The sequence below is a fragment of the Drosophila tropicalis genome, unplaced genomic scaffold, assembly GCF_018151085.1.
Source record: "Drosophila tropicalis isolate 14030-0801.00 unplaced genomic scaffold, ASM1815108v1 contig_878, whole genome shotgun sequence".
NCBI classification, from domain to species: domain Eukaryota; kingdom Metazoa; phylum Arthropoda; class Insecta; order Diptera; family Drosophilidae; genus Drosophila; species Drosophila tropicalis.
The window spans coordinates 2,232,435-2,253,795 of NW_027173374.1; the positions used below are offsets into that span (position 1 = coordinate 2,232,435).

A 21,361-nucleotide genomic window follows, 5' to 3' on the forward strand; every position below is an offset into this window, starting at 1 on the left:
AAGAAGTAAACCTGTTATAAATAGTTGCCCTAAAATGTAACTCATAATTAGAAATATTTCAGTTACTATTATGAATAATTTAACTCCGTCAACAGAGATTTAACACTCATAGAATTTATATTATTTAGACTTAAGAAAATTTTTGGTAATGATAAATTAACAATTTGGCCAACTATAAACGCATCATGCTTTGTAGCATCTATTTATTTCAAAATCTGGCCTAAATTTTGTGAGATAAAATCATCTTTAATATATTCTTAAGCCTCTTACACGCGAGCTGCAACAAGTTCTTGAACAATAAAAATTATAATCTTTCTATTTCCTAAAACTATCTTTGAGTGAAAATTAATCTATACTATAAATGTGGCCTAATCTGTTCAGCATTAGCGTGGCATGGTCTTACAGATATCAACAAGCATACACAGACATACCAACAAACACACACATAATCGTTGATTTACCTTAGCACGTATGAGCAATCCATTAGCCTAGTTGGCCAGGCCTCTATCTGCTCGTGCCCTTGTAGCCACACAACATGCAGCCTTTTGGGCCCAATAATGCCGGATATTAATTACGTTCATCCAAACGTACATTTGTACAGCATTAATCTGAAACACAGACTAAATTGTAGACTCGCACGCGTTCGTCAAATCGCTCATGGAACATGTTATGTTATGATGGGACCAGACTAGACCTAGGCCGGATTGTCAGACTCCCCAATAAAGTATTTACATGCCTCAGCGCCTTAAACAGGCATACACGCACACACACATACACGCAAACAGAGGGCGAAGTAGGAGGAGGAGGAGGCAGTTCCTCCCTGCATATGTTACGACAGTTATGAAGATTCGTGTTTTGTTTACTCAAATTTGTGAGGGAAAATTGAAAGTAGAGAGAGAGAGAGAGAGAGAAAGAGAAGGAATTCGTTGTTCGTCGTCTGCCCGGATGTACAACGAAACCTTCATACATACATACTTATATGATATGGTGGTATTTGTCTTAGCAATGGCATCGTCCTTGCACTGCCAACCCATTAGTTACTCCAGCCTGTGTCCTATGTCTGCTCCTTCTCTTAGGCCGTTGTCTGAATTTGTTTGCTTGATGTACGATATAGTACATATAATCTGTGTGTATCTCGTTATGTGTGTGCGTGTGTGTTGTTGCCTATTTGTAGGCAATGTGTTTATGTTTATGGTTGTCTTTACATTATTGATAACATTAAATGAGCCCCACGCAATTTACTTTCACTTATTGGGTATGAACAGGAAGTCATTATTCAAACAAGATAGACAGACTTTTTGGTGACACATTCACACAGGCTTGCACACATACACCCACACATATACACAAACTCTTTCTTTTTTATGCAATGCCCCTGAAAGTTAACATATATTTACAAGAATCAGGAGTAGATAACCACGCTAATACAAGGAATGGGATGATGGACACTTGGCTCAACATAATTCAAGAACTTATCTACCTTGACTACAGGAGCTAAGAGTTTGGCGACTTTCTGAGAATTATCCTACAATTGTTTATGTATCAGTTTCATTCATTAGGTATTTACATTTACCGGAAGCTCGTCCATATTTAAAAACAGCTCGCTCATCCTCTGGCAGTCATCCAAAGGCGGTTGAGATGTGGGGGGTGTAGAATGGAGCGCCTCTTACCCTTAGTACTGCAGCTGCTGCCCACAGGAAGAGGTGGCTGCGTTTGGGTTTGGGCTTACGCCCATCTGATTCATATTGTCGTTGGTGCTCAGAGCAATTTCGATTATTGCTGCTTTTGGTGGCTAGGGTCCAGGATCCCCAGCCGATGCTGAAGCGGAGTCCTCAAACGATGCAGCAGCTGCCTGATGTGTTGGCGGCAACTTATCCATGGCTTGGCTAACGGGCTTGGGGGAAGTGACCGCAACGTTTATGGATGTGGTATACACATGAGGTTCGCAATCTAGCGTGCTCTGTCATCCGTAGTAGTATTGTGAGCCAACAGCCACACCGGTTGATAAGGTGCGTGGAGCAGTGCCGTCATAGGATAGCTGTTGCTGAAGCATCGGCTGTTTGGTCCGCCGCAGTGTTGAGGTGCCTGGCAGAGGTACATGGCTCAATGGTGTCATGGCCAATGGAGATGCCATTTGCTGGGCAGGAGGATGTGCTGGTGAGCCGCCTGCCAAAGAGGAAGGTGGCGTTGGCGTGTTATTTGGTCTTTGTAGAACGCTCATGCTCTCGGCGTTAATTATGTAACCACCGCGAATTGTGGGCGCCGTTGTGTATTGGGCCAGTGAAGTTATAGGTACCATAGTGCCTACATAGGGTTGGATCAAGGGAGGAATTGTGGACGTAGCATTCGTGGCATGCATTTTTATTAGTTGGAATACTTACTTATTGCGCTGCTTCCAGGTAGACCAGCTCCGGTTGCATTGCTACCAATCACAATGGCCGGTGTTAGGATACCAGCAACTGTACCCTGATTTACACCACCAGAACTACTTGTTGCCACAAAGGTTCCCGACGAGATGCCGATTACATCTGGCGATTGTCGCGCTCCCACTATTAGAGGATTGGCAATTAAACTAGTTGCAGGACCAGGTCCACCAACGGCAGGTGTCATTTGGCTGGGTGCTAGACTGGCATACATGCCACCTCCAGGCGTTACATAGTTTACATAATTCTGTAGAAGCACTGATTAGATACGGGACAGAGAGGGAGAAAGGAAAACCCGCCATGGAATAAACTTACCTCATTTTTTGACACACTCGGCACTGGCAGCGGTGTGGTCAAATCGATATCGGCATCTATTTCAGAGATTGTATCATTGAAGCCGCTGGGTATTGTCGTCTCGTCGCCAATGCCACCGCCTCCACCACATTTCGTAGAGGAGTTTGAGTGTGTATCACTGCTGAGACTGCGTCGTTTCTGCAGCACCAGCCTTGTGGCCACAATAACAATGGAGCAGAGGACTCCTAGCGAACCGACGATTAGCAGATACAAATAAAGCCGCTCTTGGTCATCTGTGAGGTAAAGCAATGGAATAGACCCATTTAAATACATAAACTGAAGCCCCGCAAAAATTAAAATAAAGAATTCGTGAGTCGAATGTGTGTAGCTGTAGGTATTTGGTCTAGGATTTTCAAACACACAAACTTGGGAGCAATGGACATTGGCATTAAAGTTGAATATTGTTTGCAAATCAGATTTGGTTACTTTGAAATGTCTGCGACATCTTTTGGTACAATAAGCATGAGACGGCTCTTGTGGGATTACGACTACGTTGCTGTCATTGTCATTCACAAAAGCTTGGGCTACAGTTCACAGTCCGAGTTGCAGATGCTGGCAGTGTGTTTATTTATGTTTCGTATTATGCCAAATGAAGCTCGACTGGGCGTTAAGAGTCACCGCTCTGGCTTGGTCTGGTCTGGTCTGCTAGTTTTTTATATATAATGCCTTACCTTCCAGACTTAAGTCTGCGCTGTGCGTCATTACAGGATTGACGCCACTGCCATTCACATCTGTGTCAGCTGAGCCGTTTGTCATGGTGCGATTGCCCGATGGATTGGTGCTGGTACCCGAACTAGTATTATTGCCGCCTGTCGCATTACGACGACCCGTTGCTGTGGTGTTACTATACAGTTTTGGTATCGCCTCAGACTCCTTGTAGATCAACTCATCATCGTACAGGTCGTTGATGTCGCCTTCGAAGTCGTCCGATTCGTCGGGCTCCACCTCAGATTCGTTGCTTTCCTTTAGGACTTGCTTGGGAACTGGAAAACAAAGACATAGAATGGCGGTCTAAGTGACGCACATAAATCAAGCGGCCAAGTCAGCAAGCACAGCATGGGCATGGGCACGGGCACGGGTATCGGGCCCTTGGCAACAGGCATCAATCTTGTGCACTGACGCGCGATGCGATGCGCCAACAATGGCCATGCTCTAAATCACCCTGAGTGGCAGCTGACCCCCTGCCTCCATCCATTCTCTTCGCAGTGCTCCCGTTTTTATCCCAAAAACCCTACTCACCGCATGTGTAAACAACCTTCAAATACATTCGCGAGTTTGGCTGGCATGGGGAGCCAAAGGTATTTGCGTCAGCTGCCAAGTTGCAGCGTCTTCGACCGTGGCAGATTTGCATGACGGTCTCGGTGGCATATGAGGCTAGGCAGGCTGTGAGGGATAGAAGTTAAGTAAATTGCAAGATGCAGACAAAAATCGCTGTCAATATCGAGGTCATTGTAATGATTGATGCGTAAACCTTTTGACCCCTCATCACTTGTTCATAAATAAACTTACTTTCTTCGCGAACGCCTTGAGGTTGTGGGCACTGAATACTCTCGTACTCTGTACGTCCGAAACTGGCACTGTAGACCGCGATTCGCGAATATGGATTGCACTCCAGTTGGGCGACGTCGTTCGTGCATGCCACTTTACTTCGAAACTCATCTGCGGAAATATCAAAACACACACACACACACATAGTTAGAAAAGTTATACCCAAAAGGGAGAGACAACAAAAATTCAGATGAGTAGGTAATGGAAAAAGTTTTTCTTATTGCTGTGACATAATAAACTAGCGTCTTGTCCTGTTATCCACGAGCATTCGCCCGTAGTCTCATTAGTGGAATAAACATTGATTCGTAGCAAATTGGCTTTTTTGTTCGTCGAGTCATTCAGGCATTGAGTAATCATTGAATTGGCTGGGAGTTCCGCGACTGTTGGCACTATTCAAGCCTTGCTAGCGATAATGTCGCATTGAGTACACCAATCACCGACTTTGGCGCTTTGTAATTGAAAGTCACGGGCTTTTCCACTGCATCTGACTTGAATGTGTTCGCCTCGTTTCTGTCGCTTCATTTTGCTTGTTTCGATAATGGCTCTGAAATTCAAATGCTCGTACAGCAAGAGGGGGAGGGGATTAGCGAACATTTGTTGCAATTTTCAAGTACCCCAACGTGCGCTGCAACGTTGAAAGTTAATTTTGTGTCATCGAAGTTTTTCGTGTGGCACAAGGCACGTCCACAGGCGAATAATCGGAGAGTAGTAGTTGCAGGTCGCTTCCGTCTCCAAACTCGCTTGTTTGCAATTGTGTTACTTCGCCTTGTTGCCTGTCGATACATACATACACACACATATATACATATATCCCCACAACTGATTCCCTGCGCCATCAGACTACCATGGGACCCCATCCTCACGCCAAACTTTAACCCATTCAGCCCCACTATGCTCTCATTCCACCTGAATGGATTTTTGGAACGCACGACAGAGCGCCAAAGTTGTTGTAGATGTGCCAGCCGGCAAGTTTGGCCAGCATTTGAACTACAAAATATTATCCAATATCCACCCTCCACCCATCTGATTCCCCGACAGCTGTCGAAGAAGACTAAAGCTAGCGCTCACAGCTACTATTTTTTAGCCTATATAACCCACGGTCCGAAACTGTTGTTAAACTTATTCAACTGGACGGTTATGTGTTGATATCGGCTGTCGGGTATACTCTGTTCCCCAAAAACCACTATGGCTTGTTTCTATGCCAGAGAGGTATCGATTCGCTCACTACTGCCAGGCGGCGAATAGACTTTACTAAATTGAACAAAACTAGTCAGTGTTTTTGTTGGATTTTTTGTTTTTCTTTTTCTGACTTACATGGACGGCACTTGTAGGCAACTTCGACGATTTTCCTACGTTTGGGGCAGGGGTCGTTGCTGATTGCATTTGAGCTGGCGGTGCTGCTGTGATAGCTGCTGGTGCCGGATGAGTCGCCCACTCCGCTGGCACCCAGTCCGTAAAATTGAGGAGAGCCGTGAAATTTGCAATGCTTCTTCTTCTGGCAAGCTTCAACAACCGTCTGTAGTAGCGAATACTGAAAATAAAGGACCAAGAAGAAAAAGAAGGAATAGTTGTATATTAGCAGTCGTTTTTCTCAAAAGGTGAATGTGAATGTGCTTGTATGTATATTTGTATGTGTTAGTATGGCACTTGTGCGCAAAGAGAAAACTCGCAAAATTCGCCGAGAAGCTGTGCGGAAATTGTAAACTTTACAAATTGAAATAAAATATTTGCTTACAAAATGTAATTGAAGAGTCCCCATTTAAATTGTATGCCGTTTGACATCACAAGAAAAAAAAAAAAAAGGAAATTATCAATACTATTCAACGTCTTTCATTCTGCGAATCGGAGTATTATACATATTATAGAACTACCATAGAAACGCTAAATAAGCTAGTTCGGTATGATTGGACAACATTGTTTGAAAATCTTTTTGAGAATTGGCCATAGTTAGATTTAGAAAATAATTTACAGTTAAAACTTACTAACTGATGTTGCAACCAAAAAGATATAAACAGTGTAAACCCAAATCAATTTCATTTCAGCAATAATAAGATTTCCAAAATGTCTGAATACAAAATATGTTAATGATCGAAAATTATTGGCATTTATGAAATTGTATTATTTCACTTTGATTGATTAATAATTAAAATCATTCGTTCAATTAACTTTAACAACACAAAGACGTCCTTAATTCAGCTTAAATGTGATTTCAAATTTTGTATTTTAAAATAAATTTAATTATTAACTGCATTTAGTTTCGAAATCAAGAACGACTTATTTCAGTGCACACTCAAAGAAGAGCTTTTCGCAATTAGTTCCCTGTTCCGTAGTTGTCTATTCAATCAAACGTCCAATTGTTGCTAACGATGTGCATTTTTCACTTAAATACGTTGTCCGACTTGTTTACCATAGTATTTTGTGCATGCAAGCGATGAGATTCTATTTCTGCTGACTAACAAACGTTCAGGGGCCAGAGAATCAGGTTTTGGTGCAAATGACGAAACAAGACTGACTGAAAGACTGGTGTCTGGATGTTGAGGTTTGTTCCTGGTGCGTTTTAATCCGCAACGCAAGTGTATACTGTTTAAATTCAACTTATTTTCCACTATCTTGTGTTGACAGCAGTATCCGCCTTGCTGGCCGTGGTAAGGCTTTGCCGCCTTAACACGATTTAAAATGTTGCTGTGCCCGACTGATTGCGATACACAGAGCAGGCAGAAAGCGTCAACAAAAAACAGCCGTTCGAACAATGAAGACTGAGAAACAAAAACGATGCGACAAATGATGTGCTGTGGTAGCCATTTTGAGCGCCACGCTGGCACGGCATAGCGGGATCTACTGTGTTTCGTTTGTTGTCGGCCTAATGATACCCCAAGGGACGTGATGGAATCCTCACAGGCACAGCGGGAGTAGGCTATGGATGGTGACTGAAGGGCGGTGAACTGGTCTCATTGACTTGGCTTGACAGGAAGGCAACATTTGGCCTTCGTCAATATTTAGGGATTCCTTAGTGACCCGGGATAGGGTGAGCTATATCTTAACTCCACTGCCTTTTGGCATTTGTCTGTAGTTCATCTCTCTGTCTATCCTAAGGGCATCTATACACCAAGGCATATTAAAATCAAAAAGCTTTCATTCTTACATTGTTTTCCCCTTTTTGTTGAATTTTCTTTGAATTTAAATTCGCCTCGATAGCTGACAGTCGGCATTTATTGGTTAAAACGATGTTTGCTAATGCGGCAAAAGGAAACCGACATGTTTAATGAACTGGAATTGAAATTTGGAATGTAGCAAATTGCCTCCTGTCATTCCATTAAATGTCTGTACGACGACGATCACCGAAACGGAAATACATTTCCATTGTTGTTAACACTTTGTTTTAAAGACACATGTTCAAATTGAAAGAGCTTTTTTTGCTTACCTGTAAGGCATTTGGCCACATGCAATTTTCAGGTGAATTGTCACCATTTATTTCGGAATTCTGAGTCTCTGATGTAGAACTTGTTGCTGCTGTGTCGGAGTTAGTTGCACTCGCACTAGTACTTGTGCTTGTTGCCACTTCGGGAGGAACTCCCATGGCAAAGCCATATCCGTAGCCACCATTCACGTAACGATTGGCCGGAACTTTTTGTGACGTTGAACCGAATATTGAGCCACGCAATAGAATCTTTGGCTTGCCCCGTATCTCCGGTGTGGGGGCACCAGAAACGGGACACAATTCCTCGATACTGTAGCCATCTGAAACGTATGCATGGGCAAAGGCAAATACTCGTATGTAAGTGCTAAAGGATGCTTAAAAGAAAACAATGTATCACTTTTACCTTTCGCAACGAACTTGTTGTACTGGGCAAATTCAATTGAGATGCTTGTGCCACGTGGACAGGCAATAACTACCTGATCCGTATCGCAGGAAGCCTTTTGATATGTGCGCAACGTAGCCGATAGGAGTGCTAAAAAATACAGTAAACAGGAAAAGGGAAAATTTTTAAATAACTTATAAACTCATGTAAATGTAAAGTCTGTCAGTAGATAAAGAATGAAATTTAAAATATGCCATCCCCAACTTATTTATGAACCAAAACCAAATTGCAAGTCAGTCAACACGTGAGCACAATTTTTTCAACCTTTTGTTCCGGCTTGTCCTGTAATTCCAATGATATGAAAAAACAAAAGGACCAAATTGAAAATGACCCGACGATGGTTGTCGGTATTTTTTGCTGCTTACACAATGGTGGCACGCCTCCAGGTTCAGGACCAGCGCCCAGAACAAGAGAAAACCCGATGAATGAACAAAACACGCGGCTAATAGTCTTCACCTGAGCAAACAGTGCTGGTGAGTTGACTGAATATAGAAAGGCCACCATAGCCCCGACCGAAAGACCTCCTCCTATACTCTTTGTTAGCTGAGCAAGATGTAGCGTTGAGTAAATGAAGTTGCGGTAAGTACAGCGTCAAGTTATTTGGACCGGCGAACTCTTGGCATAGTAAAAACTTGGTGTGAGATGCTCGCTTTAACCATTCAAAAGCAAAGGCGAGAACGAAACATTTTTAGAATGCCCCACCCACTTCCCCAAGGGATTTGCCAGCCAAATTGAAACAGGTCGAAAGCGGAAAACATTTTCTGGTTCTCGCTACACTGTTGCTTTTCTTTTGACCCATCTGGCCCTGGTAAAATGGGCTTTGTTTTCGATTTTATATTTCTTGTCGTCGGCTACCATTTGCCCGTGTTGCGCCACAGTAACTCTCGCCCGCCCGCTTTGCCTCTGTTATCCAACAAGCAATCATCAAATAAGGTTAGGTCGCTGAGCACACCAGGCAAAATTTAATTATCATACCGATAGCGCGTGTTACCATGAACCAGCAAAATACCCACCAACAACAACAATATGATGGCTGTCGACCTTCGGAGCATCTCGTCCATCTGAATTCCACACTCAATGTTTAGCTAATTTGATGGCACTGTGGGTAGCGCCCGTGCCCCATCAACTGGACCAATCCATCTTTGATATGGCCTAGGCCCAGACAGAGCCCAGTAAAATTCTCAATATCATGTAAATGGCTTCGCTGCTAAGTGAAAGCCCACATCTATCAGCTGAAGCCCATGGTCTGCATCGCCTTAGGGCGGACATGGAAAAATAATTTGGGCAGCCGTTCATTTCGTCTGCCAGCGTTTTATCTCTAATGAGTTCGGGTCTTACGCGTACGATTTTATTTTGTTTTTGTCGACCAACCGAACGACTGTCGACCATCCGAGAATCCAACTGACATACCCCCAAGCCAAAGGGCCGAGAGTTGGATGCTGTGGCGGCATTGGCGGTGGGTGGCCAACTGATTTATATGGCAAACCATAAATTATATTCAAATGCTACCTTTTTTCGCCTCAAGCGGACGGCGGCATAGTTTGCAGCCGTAGTGTAATTATTTCTATAGGACATTCGTTGTTTCAGTTCGGACCACACTCACACGCCCATCGGTAAAGTCGTGGACTCGTGGCGTTACCGCCCTATGACAATAAATTGCCTGGCAATAGTTTGGCCGCCCATTTGCATTTAACCAAACTACCGATTCATTTGGAAAGTTTTCTCTGCCATAGACACAGATAGATAAAAGAAAAAAGCAATAAGTGATTTGAGTAGAAAATGATTAATTTCCATAACTTTCTAATCAAGTAAGTAATAACTTGATCATTTGCAAATTTATTGTGTATATGTATGTACCAGTTGAGGTGCTACTTAAAAAGTCACGTTTTGTCAGTGATTCTGTGGGGCTTCATCACACTCCATTGATTATAATAACCCTCAACCTGTCTAGGCAAAACTTTTCAATTGACTTACGTGTCCTTGGCCCAGTGTCTTTCTCTTTTTGTGTCTGTGTTTGGTTGTGTGTGTGTTTGTGCGGTTTGGGATGGTAAAGGGTCTCTGTGAAGTTTTTATTGTGGCCATTTAACTTAAGCAATCGAATCTCTCAACCAAATAGCAGCACAGAGAACAATTTCGCGCTGCATTTGGCCATAAAACCTGGCCACTTCACACCACTACTAAATTATCCAGGCCAGCCACATAAAGGGTGTACCTTTTTAAAGTGAAATCATTTTCTGTGGGGGACTCTTAAATTGGAAAAACAATAAAAATAACAAAAAGTCCCTTTGACCTTGCGGCTTCCCATGGCCTGGTAAGGGTCGGTCTGCTGCACAGTTGTACATACATATGTATGTGTTCACACAGACGCATACACATACAAAGTTTTTGGGTGCTTTTTTTTTTTTTTTTGAAACTTTTTATTTGATTTGAAATTGAAAACGGTTCAGACTGATAGGCCTGTGGCATGCTGCGGGAGTAAAGTCCTTAGAATGTTGAGGACAAAAATGGTTGGGGCAGCAACAGCAACAGTGACGGGTCCTCATTTACGTTGGAAAACTGTCGGGCATGAAATTTGTTTGAGCGATGACATTACTTACCAAAGTTGTCCTTGCCTTGCCTGTATATATCGGAGTATGTTTTTTGGTTTTTTTTTTTTTTTTGTATTTTTCTTACATGTCTGTATACCGCATCGTTTTACATACTTATGAATAATGTATATATGCCATCCCATGAACGCAGTCAGCATAAGGGACATGCTCCTCCCTCCCTTTGCTCCACTTGAGTTTTAAGCTTTACTACATGAGAAGTAAGACGGAAATATAGACGAGTATTTATGCAAGGGCACATTGGGCAGAATCACAATCGTTTTCTTGTGGCATCTGTGAGAGCAATTTCGGGCAGACGAATGCACGATGTCAACCACATAAATGATAGTAGTAGTTACAAGGTCTGTGGGTCACAGAGAGTCAAACTGATGCAAAAGAATCTTGGCACATTTGGTGCATGAAACTTACCTATATATTTACAAAAACTGGGTCGCTCATTACAAAGTTGACATCAACTGACAGCAAGTATGAAATTTCAATTACTTATGGATACATTCGAAAAGTTTTTCTTTTTACTAAGAATCAAGTAACGTATGTATTCGCCTTGTGAATGTAGATTGATTTCATTTCAATGTATGCAGAATATAACATTAGGTCAATGTACCTACATATTTGTTAAGAATTTATGTCGATCTGTATGTACATATGTATGTGGAAGGTTCGCACAAGCAATTTGGCAAACAAATCCAATTAGGATTCTGGCTCTGTGTTGCTGGCAATGCTTTAGCATTTCCTGCTTTTGCGTTTCCTGTTCTCATGTACACTATTAAAATTTAACCGAATTATTTTCATTTGTTAGACAAATTTAGCAACATTGCCTCAGGCATCAGCGCATTCTATGCCAACTCCTACTGATATACACACACACCCACACAAAAATGTATGTACATACAATCACCCACTTGCGCTCGCACTCACACAGTCAAATAGACAAGAATATATAAATGTACAAGCACACTGACGTAAAGTTCGCGCAATTCACCAAGCGAAAAATAAATATTTAATGAGCAGTAAGTGCACAGCTCAATCGTCCTCTCAGTTAGCTAAACAGTTGCCCCCACCGAAGCAAAAAAAAAAACTTAAGTAAAAGGAGAACCTTCCCAAGGATTGCCATGCCTACCATAGAACCAGTTCAGTTCAGTTCATACGAACGAAATTTAAGCGTAAATTTATGTTTCCTTGCTGAAGCAAAACCAGCTTTAGATCCGGATCTAAGATCGAGAAATGGCGTAAAAGTGGCGACGGCATCGTCGACTTGAACTTAATCTAGTGTGTTTGCGCCAAACGCAATATTTCATGTTATATGTGAGACTATATGTATGTACAAATAGTATTTCTTGGATTTGTTTTCTCTCAAATCTCTGGAGCAACCCGTCGCTGCACAGGGCCAACTGACAGACGCTGTGCTCGCTTAGCCTCAATTTAGTTGTCACTTCTATTTGCTGTTTGGCAACAGAAAGGCAACAGCCTGCTTGTCCACGACCAAATCTATGCCCTTGGATATATAGAGTCAATGTTCAATTGAACGAACGAATCGAGGCAAAGAAACCAACTGTCATTGGGAGTTGTCGACTCAATGGCGCAGAAGAAATTGATTTGTTTTGATTTATTCTTATGTACTTATGTATGTCTGTGTGTGTGCGTGTGTGTGCGTCCCACCATCTTCAACGTCGACACAACTCTCTCTTGCTTTGATGTTTTCCGTGCTGGCCAGCTTTCATGCAAAACTCTGTTGATTTCTTTAGGGGATGCTGTTCGCCCTTTTCCTGGCATCCTTCTTGCCACTCATCTGTCAGTGTAGCCGTGCTATGGCTACGTAGCTTCCATATTTTATTGCCCTATTTTGGTACGCATAATAAATGGCAATTCGCTTTTGTTGACACTGCCTGGCTGGGCCGTGCTGGTCCGTACTGGTCCACGATGGATTCACGATACCGTTTTGTTGTCCTTCGACCCCAAACCAATAAAACTCGATATGTCACCGATATGCCCAATGCTCGCCCAATTGTGCTTGCTGCCCAAATAAATCTAATTAAATGAAATTTAATATTTCCCCTTCTTCCCATTGCCGCCGTCAACGGCAAAACCGACAAAAAAATCCATTTTATTTATGTATCTATTGTCCAAGTCGGAATAGAAAAATTCATAACCAATTCACTATTGACTATTGCTGACTGGCATATTGAGGATGTGTATTTTAAGGGTTATTCCACTACAAAATAAAGAAGGGCCAAGGTTAATGGTACCCCACTGTGATTTCAACTGATTATGTTGATTTACAACATTTTAGCGGATAGAGAATCACTCTATTGAGTAGCCATTACCAAGTTTATTTGAAATGAATTGCCGATGTGAAATCCTTGAGTGCGTTTTTTATTGAAAGTCTATTTCTTGATTAAATCAAAATTTTGGTTTTGCTCACATGTATACGCCACTTGGAAATGTAATCAAGCAAATTGATGTGCTTATTAAATTCTTAAGTACTTTTTGTCTAAATTTTTTCTAGATTTTATAATTTTATATATGTATAAGTAATTTAATCAAGAGCATGGTTCAGCTTCCCTTTTACTATCAATTCGAAATGTCTAACAATAAGTTGCTTAGCTCTGTAAAGTATGCTATATTTTTGGTTTTCTCGTAGCGTTTCATTATTCTACTCTATAAAACATAAAGTTCGTTATTGATTAAATTTTTTTCTCATATTTAACTGTTTCGTTACATGATTGGGATTTTAAATTTTATATACAATGAAAATGTAAGTCGTATTGAAGGCCACAAGTTCTTATTCATGCCGTTAATATAATTATGTTTTTCTTAATTATTCATGGCAGCGAAGTAAGAAAAAAAGTAAAATACTTTTACAGAATTTTTATAGGTGTACGCACATAATAACACGTTCAAAGTAAATTTAATTGCCTTAATAATATTTATGCAATGCTTTAGCATGCCCATTGCCTACATATGTATGAAGCCATTTGCAAAAAGAGTCCAAATAAACAACAGGCTCAAGTGCCGACGGAAAAACGACAATTCTTTTTTTTGCGTTTCTTTTTTTGTGCTTTTAATAAAAATACAAAAGAAAGAAATAAACGAAAAAGGAGAAAAGAAAATAAAGTGAGACTGCAAGATATAAACATTATTTGTTTTCCCTTTGGCTTCTATAGTGGACCTGGCCTAATCCTATGGAAACAAAAGTTTATGACATTTTACGAGCTTTTTTAATACTTTGTTAAAACTTTTGCACATCGCCCCCAATCCAACGTTGTTTCCACTTCCATCCGGTCCAGCTCTTTAGCTACTTATCCATCTTTATGCCTTGCAACTTGGCGGAAACAAAAGCAAAATTTATGAACGTGTTTTGTCATATATGGATGCTTGCATACAAATAAAAAAAACCTACACATACACACATGTATGTGTTCAGCATGTACACATACTGGCTATATAGCCAGTTACCCACTCGTGGACACACATAAAGAGGAAAGTAAGTCAAACATTTCCCGCTGTCGCTGGTTCTATTATTGTAGATCCCCGTCAAACTGTATGTCCGTCTGTCTGTCTGTGTGTGTCTGTGTCTGTGTCTGTACAACTCTATTCACAATTCCGCACCCTTTTTTGGTTTGCTTTTCATTTGTTTCAACTGATGGCTTCGACTGTTTGACATGTTAACAGAGTGTTTTATAAACGGGTGGGATAACACGAGTCTTGGACGCAGTGCGTCACATCAAAAACTTTTCATTTGGCCGGCATAAAACAAAAAAACAACCAAGAAGCAGCAAAACAATTTCAACAACAGGGACAGGTCTCATGGTAGACATTACTTTTTGTAATTGAGAGCATAAATTTTATAAACAGGCACCGCTTCTAGACGACGACATTTTTTTATCATCCCAACTAAGATATGTGTGCTTTCTCATACGTCGTAATTTTATGTCATAAAATGGCGTGGAATGTTACGGGATTAGGATTGTGAATAAATTCTCTCAACTCAATTTTGAACAGCAGAACTCGGCTACTCTACAATGAAATATTTCAGAATCCCTAATTGGACATTAAAATGAAAGGCAAGAGGTATGCAAGTCAGGGCCACAAACCAAATTCAAGTTAAAATTTACTTCATCTGAATAATAGAGCAATTTCAGAAATTCCATCCTAGAAATAAAGTCCTTAAAAAGTACTTACATTATAGAAATTATGAATGTACTACAAGTAAACCCAAATAAGTATGCTATAGATTTTGCCTGGTATTGCATTAGCTTTCATTATTAAGAGTACCGAAACCATTTCTGCAAAACAGTCTCCCGAATGCAATTCCAATGCAACAAAAAAAAAACCAAATGAAACTGCGAACATGAAAAAATGTAAGTAGTAGCTTACCCAATGGATCAATTCGAAAGATGACTTCCCCGTTCGCTGCACTGAGCACGCAAAGAAGCGATAAAATCAAACTCTTGGCCTGTGAATAATCCATTATCCAGCGGCGTTGCGAGCTGCGCTTCACGGTTTATTGTTTGACAGGACTGGGACATTACAGGCGTTGGCCCCGCCAAACTGCAAAGCCGCGCAAGGCCGACACCCTGTGATATAGCTGTAGATGCGATTGCGCATGAACTTTTACAGAATAACGTCCAAAAACACCGGATGTCACTTTTATGCGAAATCAGATTCACTTTATAGCACTAATTCACTTGAGGCGTTCGCTTTGCCTTTGTCGCCTTTGTTGATTTTTGCTTTAGTTTGTTAGCTTTTTCCGCTCTTTCGTTTTATTTGTCATACAGATAGTGCAATTTTATAGAATGCAATTTTAGCAACGCTAAATTAAAAATTACATAAATTAATAACACAATGGTGAGTAAAGCACAACCAAGAGAGAGATCAACTCTAAACGACGCACGTTTGTTTTATAGAGAACACTGATTTTATTGTACACATGCAATTCAATTGGGCCACACCAGCACCTGCTGACATAGCGGTTGAAACAACTTGCCTCGGGGCAACCACAAGCGAAAGTTGCCTCTGGCAGACACACACTGTTATCGCCATTTCTAGGCCCATCATCGAAGCCATCAAAATTCATATACACACGCATATGCAAATGAGTGCCATACAAAATGGAAACAACTGCAATGGCACTGGTAATACCCAAATCGGTACGCATACGCGAATGGCAAAAAAAAAAAAGAAACAGAATATCCTATCTATGTGCGGAAAAAGGCCTGTTCACAATTGTCGTCCTGTGACAATTTACGATAGCTGCAATTTTTCACACATTTAAATTTCATTTCATGTCGTTGGATTTGCAATTTGCAATTTGGCAGACATATACACAGAATTGACAATAAAAAAAAGTCACATTGATTGGCTTCTGTAGGGAAAATTATCGATATACTCACGATTTAACAAGCCATAAATTTTTCCTACTTGTCTACTAATCACTTACAACAAACTATTCGTCTATTTTGACATGATCTATATATAATATGCTCTACATGGATCCTACTCTCATTTGTCATTTGGGTCAATTATGTACGCTGCTGAAAAGATGATGCATTCTGCAACTGTTTTTTTAATTAAAATTGTATTTGACATGTGAACTGAAGAGTGGATGTCATTACCCAGCACCCGAGCAGTTGTTTGCTACTCCTTGTTGGCGTATTTTGGCCGAAAGCCTCTCTCTAGTCGCTGCTTTCGTAGTTGGAGTCCACTTGAGACTTGAATAGGAAAAGAAGAACAGTTCATATCATTTCAGTTTGACATCAGAATGTTTAATTAAAGCACGATGACACATGTTTCTGTCACCCGGACACAAACAACTCTCCGACAGCTCCCCAGTGTGTGTGTATGTTGGGAATCTGGATCTTTTGAAATCTGATTATCAAACGCAGACAGAATAAATTGCAGCACAAACACTGTCGAAAGTCCGAACTTGTGTGTGCTTGAAACTTAATCAATTTTCAGGGTTGACAACGATTTTCTGTATCACTGTCATCAGAGATTGTGTGTAGGCAAATACCCACAATTAGAGAGCATTCTGAAGAGCCTCATTCTAACCCCAATGTTTACATCGATTTTGTCAGTCAACATTTGTGCTATAGCTTTTAGCAAATGACATTCTTCTCCTGGGATAATAATAATAACAATTATCCAAATGGTTCACACACGTTTTGCATTAAATTTTAAAAATCAGATTGAGATTCAGTTGTATTTAGTAGAGCCTGAACTTTCACTTGGCATAAAAATATCATCTTTTCATTCTATGATGAGTTTTCTTTCTTGTGACTTAAGTGACTTCCTTCTAGTGCTTCCATTTGATACATTCGCATTAGTTGTATTATTCAATTATCTTATCTCAGCAACGCTGTGAGTGAACTTGAGCACCCACGACCCACTTGACATTTGATTAATGATGCCGCATCGTTAGATTTCAATGTGTGGAGGAGGTGGGGGCAACTAAAAACTCGCACATCTAAAAGATTTTTTTTCCCCATTTGTGCACAATGCGAGAGGGAAAAAAAATAACTTGGACGTGTCAGTCATGGGTCGCTGGAATGGCTCTATTTGCACGCATAATGTGAGGAGGCCTCTTGAGTATGGCACTTGAACGCATCGTTTGCTGACAAAACTGGCGACAGAAATTGAAATAACACGGTGCAAATAAAAAACAAAGTTGAAAATCAGCGATGCGACTAACCGCCAGACACGAACACTTTGCTGCCTCGCATACATTCAAGAGGAGGCACGTGTGGCTAATGCTTTTGTACTCTAAACTTTGCCAACTGTCTTTTGGCCCCAAAAACAAAACTAATCAGTATCCAAATTCGTGGGGAGCGGATTATGGTCCAAACCACAACCGAAATGCTTTAATGGATATATCTGTGAGGTGAGGTGTGTGACGGTGCGTTACGTTTCGCTTGGGAACAGGGCGGGCGTGCATGTTAGGATTTTCTCATATTTTCCACTTCAAAAACTTTTGCACATACACACATTTGAAATTTCATTCTATACCCGAAATGTGAATCCCACGCGCACTCAAAGGAATACTTCGCGTTTAGCCGCGCAAAAAGCACGTGCAAATTTGACTTTGGCCACAAAGATGCCAGCACCTCTCTCTCACGCTTTTAGATTCGGCGGCTGTTGATAAAAGGGGGCCAAACACCAACGTGGCGGCGGAGACGAGAACGAAATCAACCAGCTCGACAGTCGACTATATTTGAAAATAAAATCACGAGCGAGACACGTCCGTGACGTTGGAGTATTGTCGAAGAACTGACTTCAATTGTTGTAAGGTCGGGCTGTCATCGGCAGGATGCCATGCCGGCCATAATTCGGGCCGATGGCAGGAGCGCATCTTCGGCTACCCGAACATAGGATAAGGGAAATTCTCTCTTTGGTTTAGGCCATCTCGTGTTGGAGTACGAAGAGATTTGAGAGTCGAGAGATATTTTATTAGAGGCTGACGAACTGTAGAACTGGGTCAATGCGGCCGACATGGACTCAGCCTCTGACTTTGTCTATGTCTCTGCTCTGTGTGTGTCTTTGGGCTCTGTTTGTGTCTCTGCCACAGTCAGTGGCAACAACGAAGCCAGTGGCGACGCCAAGAGTTTTGGCGTGCGAGCCGAATTTAATCGAATGTAACGTTTACAGTCAACTAAACACATCGATTTGGCCTATCGTAGGTAAATTAGTGGCCGACTGCTAAAACTCTTAAAACCGTCTAGCTGGCAACTGTGCGTTTGTGTGAGCATGGGAGTGTGGGTGTGGGTGTGCTGGTATGGGTGAGTGTGTGCTGTGTGTAGGTGATTGAACCAAATGGCTACGTTAGGTTAGAAGGATACGTGCGTGTAGCTCAGTGATTACAGCTGCCCCCTCATATTGGCGTAATAATTCGCCACGAAATTGGTTTTATCACTTGGCGATTGCCCGTAACGACACCCAAATACCTTTTGGAATGGATATGTACATGGGATTTCTTCCTGGCTTACTTTCTTCCTCGATTCACATGTGGCACACGCTTTCCACTGATAGAGGTTAAGTGTAAATTGCATTTAGGTTCAAATTCTAGCTGGCCAACCAAATACAATGACTGCACTCGTAATTTTTGAGGTCAGGCCTCGTTATTCTGCGTAATTTGCGGGCGTTATTTTAATTAATTTTCCTGCTTTTATTGCGGAAACCACAAATATCAGCACTAAAATCAACCAAATAATTATAAATTTAGAATATTTGCAATTAAATTAGTTTTCATAAAGATTCTCTCATCATCCTACTCACCCACCATTTAGGAGCCCATAATTTCGAAACTAATGAGGCGCAGCATTTTTAATACCTTCAACTATTTGTTTGAACAGGTTAAATAACCTACACTACCAATGGACATACTTACATATGTACCTACTTACATTTATGGCCATGATAAACATCAATGAAATTATTTTTCATAATTGGATAACAATTTAAATAAAAATTTCAATATTGGTTTAACACACCACGGTTTAAGCAATCATAAATGATGACAAGGTCATTTCCGGCAATCGAAATTAACAATTATCCTCGATTTAGAGGTCCCACACGTACGTACATACATACATACATATACATGAATAGCTCTGTTTGTTGGTCTTACCATATCCATGTTTATGATATTGAGGACACACAACGCTGAGTAGTGTCCACGTAATTTTGTAATTTTCAGTTTTGATGGATGATTGTGCCATGTCTGTGGAGCAGGGACTTACTGAGAGGCAGGCTGTTTCGAGAATTGATGTGTGTATGTGGATACGAATCGAATGAACATAAAAGCGGTAGCAATGTTTTTATTGTTACTGTGCAGCGACGTAGTAACATTTTTGACAACCATTATTTGTCAGTCAGATAACTGCAACATCAGCGGCCCAGAAATGAAAGCCACAACAATGGAGTTGATGACGCGCCAGCGATGCCCATTTAGGTAATTCCGCGATATATTTAAATATACGCATATGTATCCACATATAATATTGATTTTCTCATTTAAATTGTTTAAGACTTGAAAACATAAAATTGAACAATTTTTCACAGAAAGTCAAATTTTGTGTCATTTATGTTAATGTTAATTAATTTCCATGAATTTAAGCATTCGTATTTCGATCAAACAACCTTCCCTTCACAAAGTAAAACAAAAAGGGTTCTCTTTGTAAACTTTCGCAACAATCTTCCTGTTTAATTTTTGTGAATTTAAATATGAAAATTATAAGCAATGGGGCCGCCCTTTGAAATGAAGCTAAATATTTTACGACATTCAACGTGTACCATCTTTGCCATTTAAAATGCAATTAGAGTTTCGCCTTCTGCAAATTTTCACATTTAAATTGGTTAATTTGAAACGCAAGTGCTTACGGTACATAAAAGTCGCCTTGACCAGGCTGATGGCCATTTGAATCTCTAGCATTTAAGTGCTTAAATTGTTCTTCACTTCATTTAGATAATATTGCTGGGCTTAGGCGTGGCATGGCTCTGAAATTCATTGGTATTGCCATTAATGACCTCGGTTTGGTGAAAGTGCATTTTTTTCTTGCAGTCCAAATGAACTTTCAACATGCTGTCATCGATTGCTATTTCGAAGTGATTAACGCACGCATGGAATGGAAATAATTTTCAATCTTTGATATATTTGGGGACTTGTTTTGCATATCGTTTACATACAAAAATTTTTCCTTTGATATTTCAATGTTAATATTCATCTATTTTTAGTTGATTAAAAGGAGTTCTGGCAAAGTTGGCTAAGTGTTTTGATATTTAATGTGTACGATAGATTATTACTTTAACCCTAAATGGATGAAAGACTCTCTACAGAGAGAGGGAGAGGTAAGGTATAGATACCTTATTTCACTTTTTAATGAAGCTAGGTAGACGTTTAATCTTATGTCATTTAAGGTAATAAGAAAAATTGTTTCCTAACTACGTTATAAAAATCCCAGCAGTTTGCATTTATATAGTCTGGCTGGACTACTTCCTCCATAGAAAGTTGCTGCACCTCGGCTTCGGCCAACAAATCCTCAATAGGAAGTTGCTGCACCTCGGCTTCGGCCAACAAATCCTCCATAAGAGGTTGCTGCACCTCGGCTTTTGCCAACAAATCCTCCATAGGAGGTTGCTGCACCTCGTCTTCGGTTCTAGTTTAATTTTTCTTTTATCAAGTTTTTAAACCCTTTTCTAATGTGCACTGGTATACGTCCCAATTTGTGTGGTTAATTTCTTAGCTAACTGTTATATAACTCTCTATTTTTCTCCAAGTGTGTCGCCACTGTAGCCTCTGTTTGTCGTTTACCAATTCTGAACGGAATTGCTAGTATTATTAAGTTAGTCAACACTACTAACCTCTCTTCTAAAACTTGTCTAGACGCGTCAAGACGCTTTGATCGGACTTCCAATAAACGTATATATATATTTTAAGATAAATGGCTGCCTTGTAAATAAGAGAGTAGCCAAAGTTATACGTTATGTTGCCAGATCGTTTGGGAAAAACCCAGTTTATAGCTTTGACGTTATACTGTTATACTATTTTTATGGTCCTTCAGTTATACCGTTATAC

The 21,361-nt window shown here is 40.7% G+C and overlaps 1 protein-coding gene across 2 annotated transcripts in view; it reads right to left on the reverse strand.

Moving 5' to 3' along the window:
* Positions 1-278: 278 nt before the first annotated feature.
* The window catches only part of LOC137584753 (mucin-5AC), a 28,652-nt gene continuing 7,569 nt past the window's right edge, over positions 279-21,361 (reverse strand). Inside the window, exons 1-10 of one of the 2 annotated variants that reach the window (XM_068300308.1) lie at positions 15,169-15,402; positions 8,147-8,275; positions 7,747-8,063; positions 5,640-5,856; positions 4,287-4,436; positions 4,017-4,160; positions 3,449-3,760; positions 2,739-3,010; positions 2,382-2,670; positions 279-2,304 (exon numbers count right to left, since the gene is read on the reverse strand). In XM_068300308.1, the coding sequence (XP_068156409.1) occupies positions 1,964-2,304; positions 2,382-2,670; positions 2,739-3,010; positions 3,449-3,760; positions 4,017-4,160; positions 4,287-4,436; positions 5,640-5,856; positions 7,747-8,063; positions 8,147-8,275; positions 15,169-15,262 (2,265 nt within the window). In that variant the 5' untranslated portion in view covers positions 15,263-15,402 and the 3' untranslated portion in view covers positions 279-1,963. Of the gene's footprint in view, positions 2,305-2,381; positions 2,671-2,738; positions 3,011-3,448; positions 3,761-4,016; positions 4,161-4,286; positions 4,437-5,639; positions 5,857-7,746; positions 8,064-8,146; positions 8,276-15,168; positions 15,403-21,361 lie in introns of those variants that run through there. The other variant, XM_068300307.1, reaches the window with a different exon arrangement.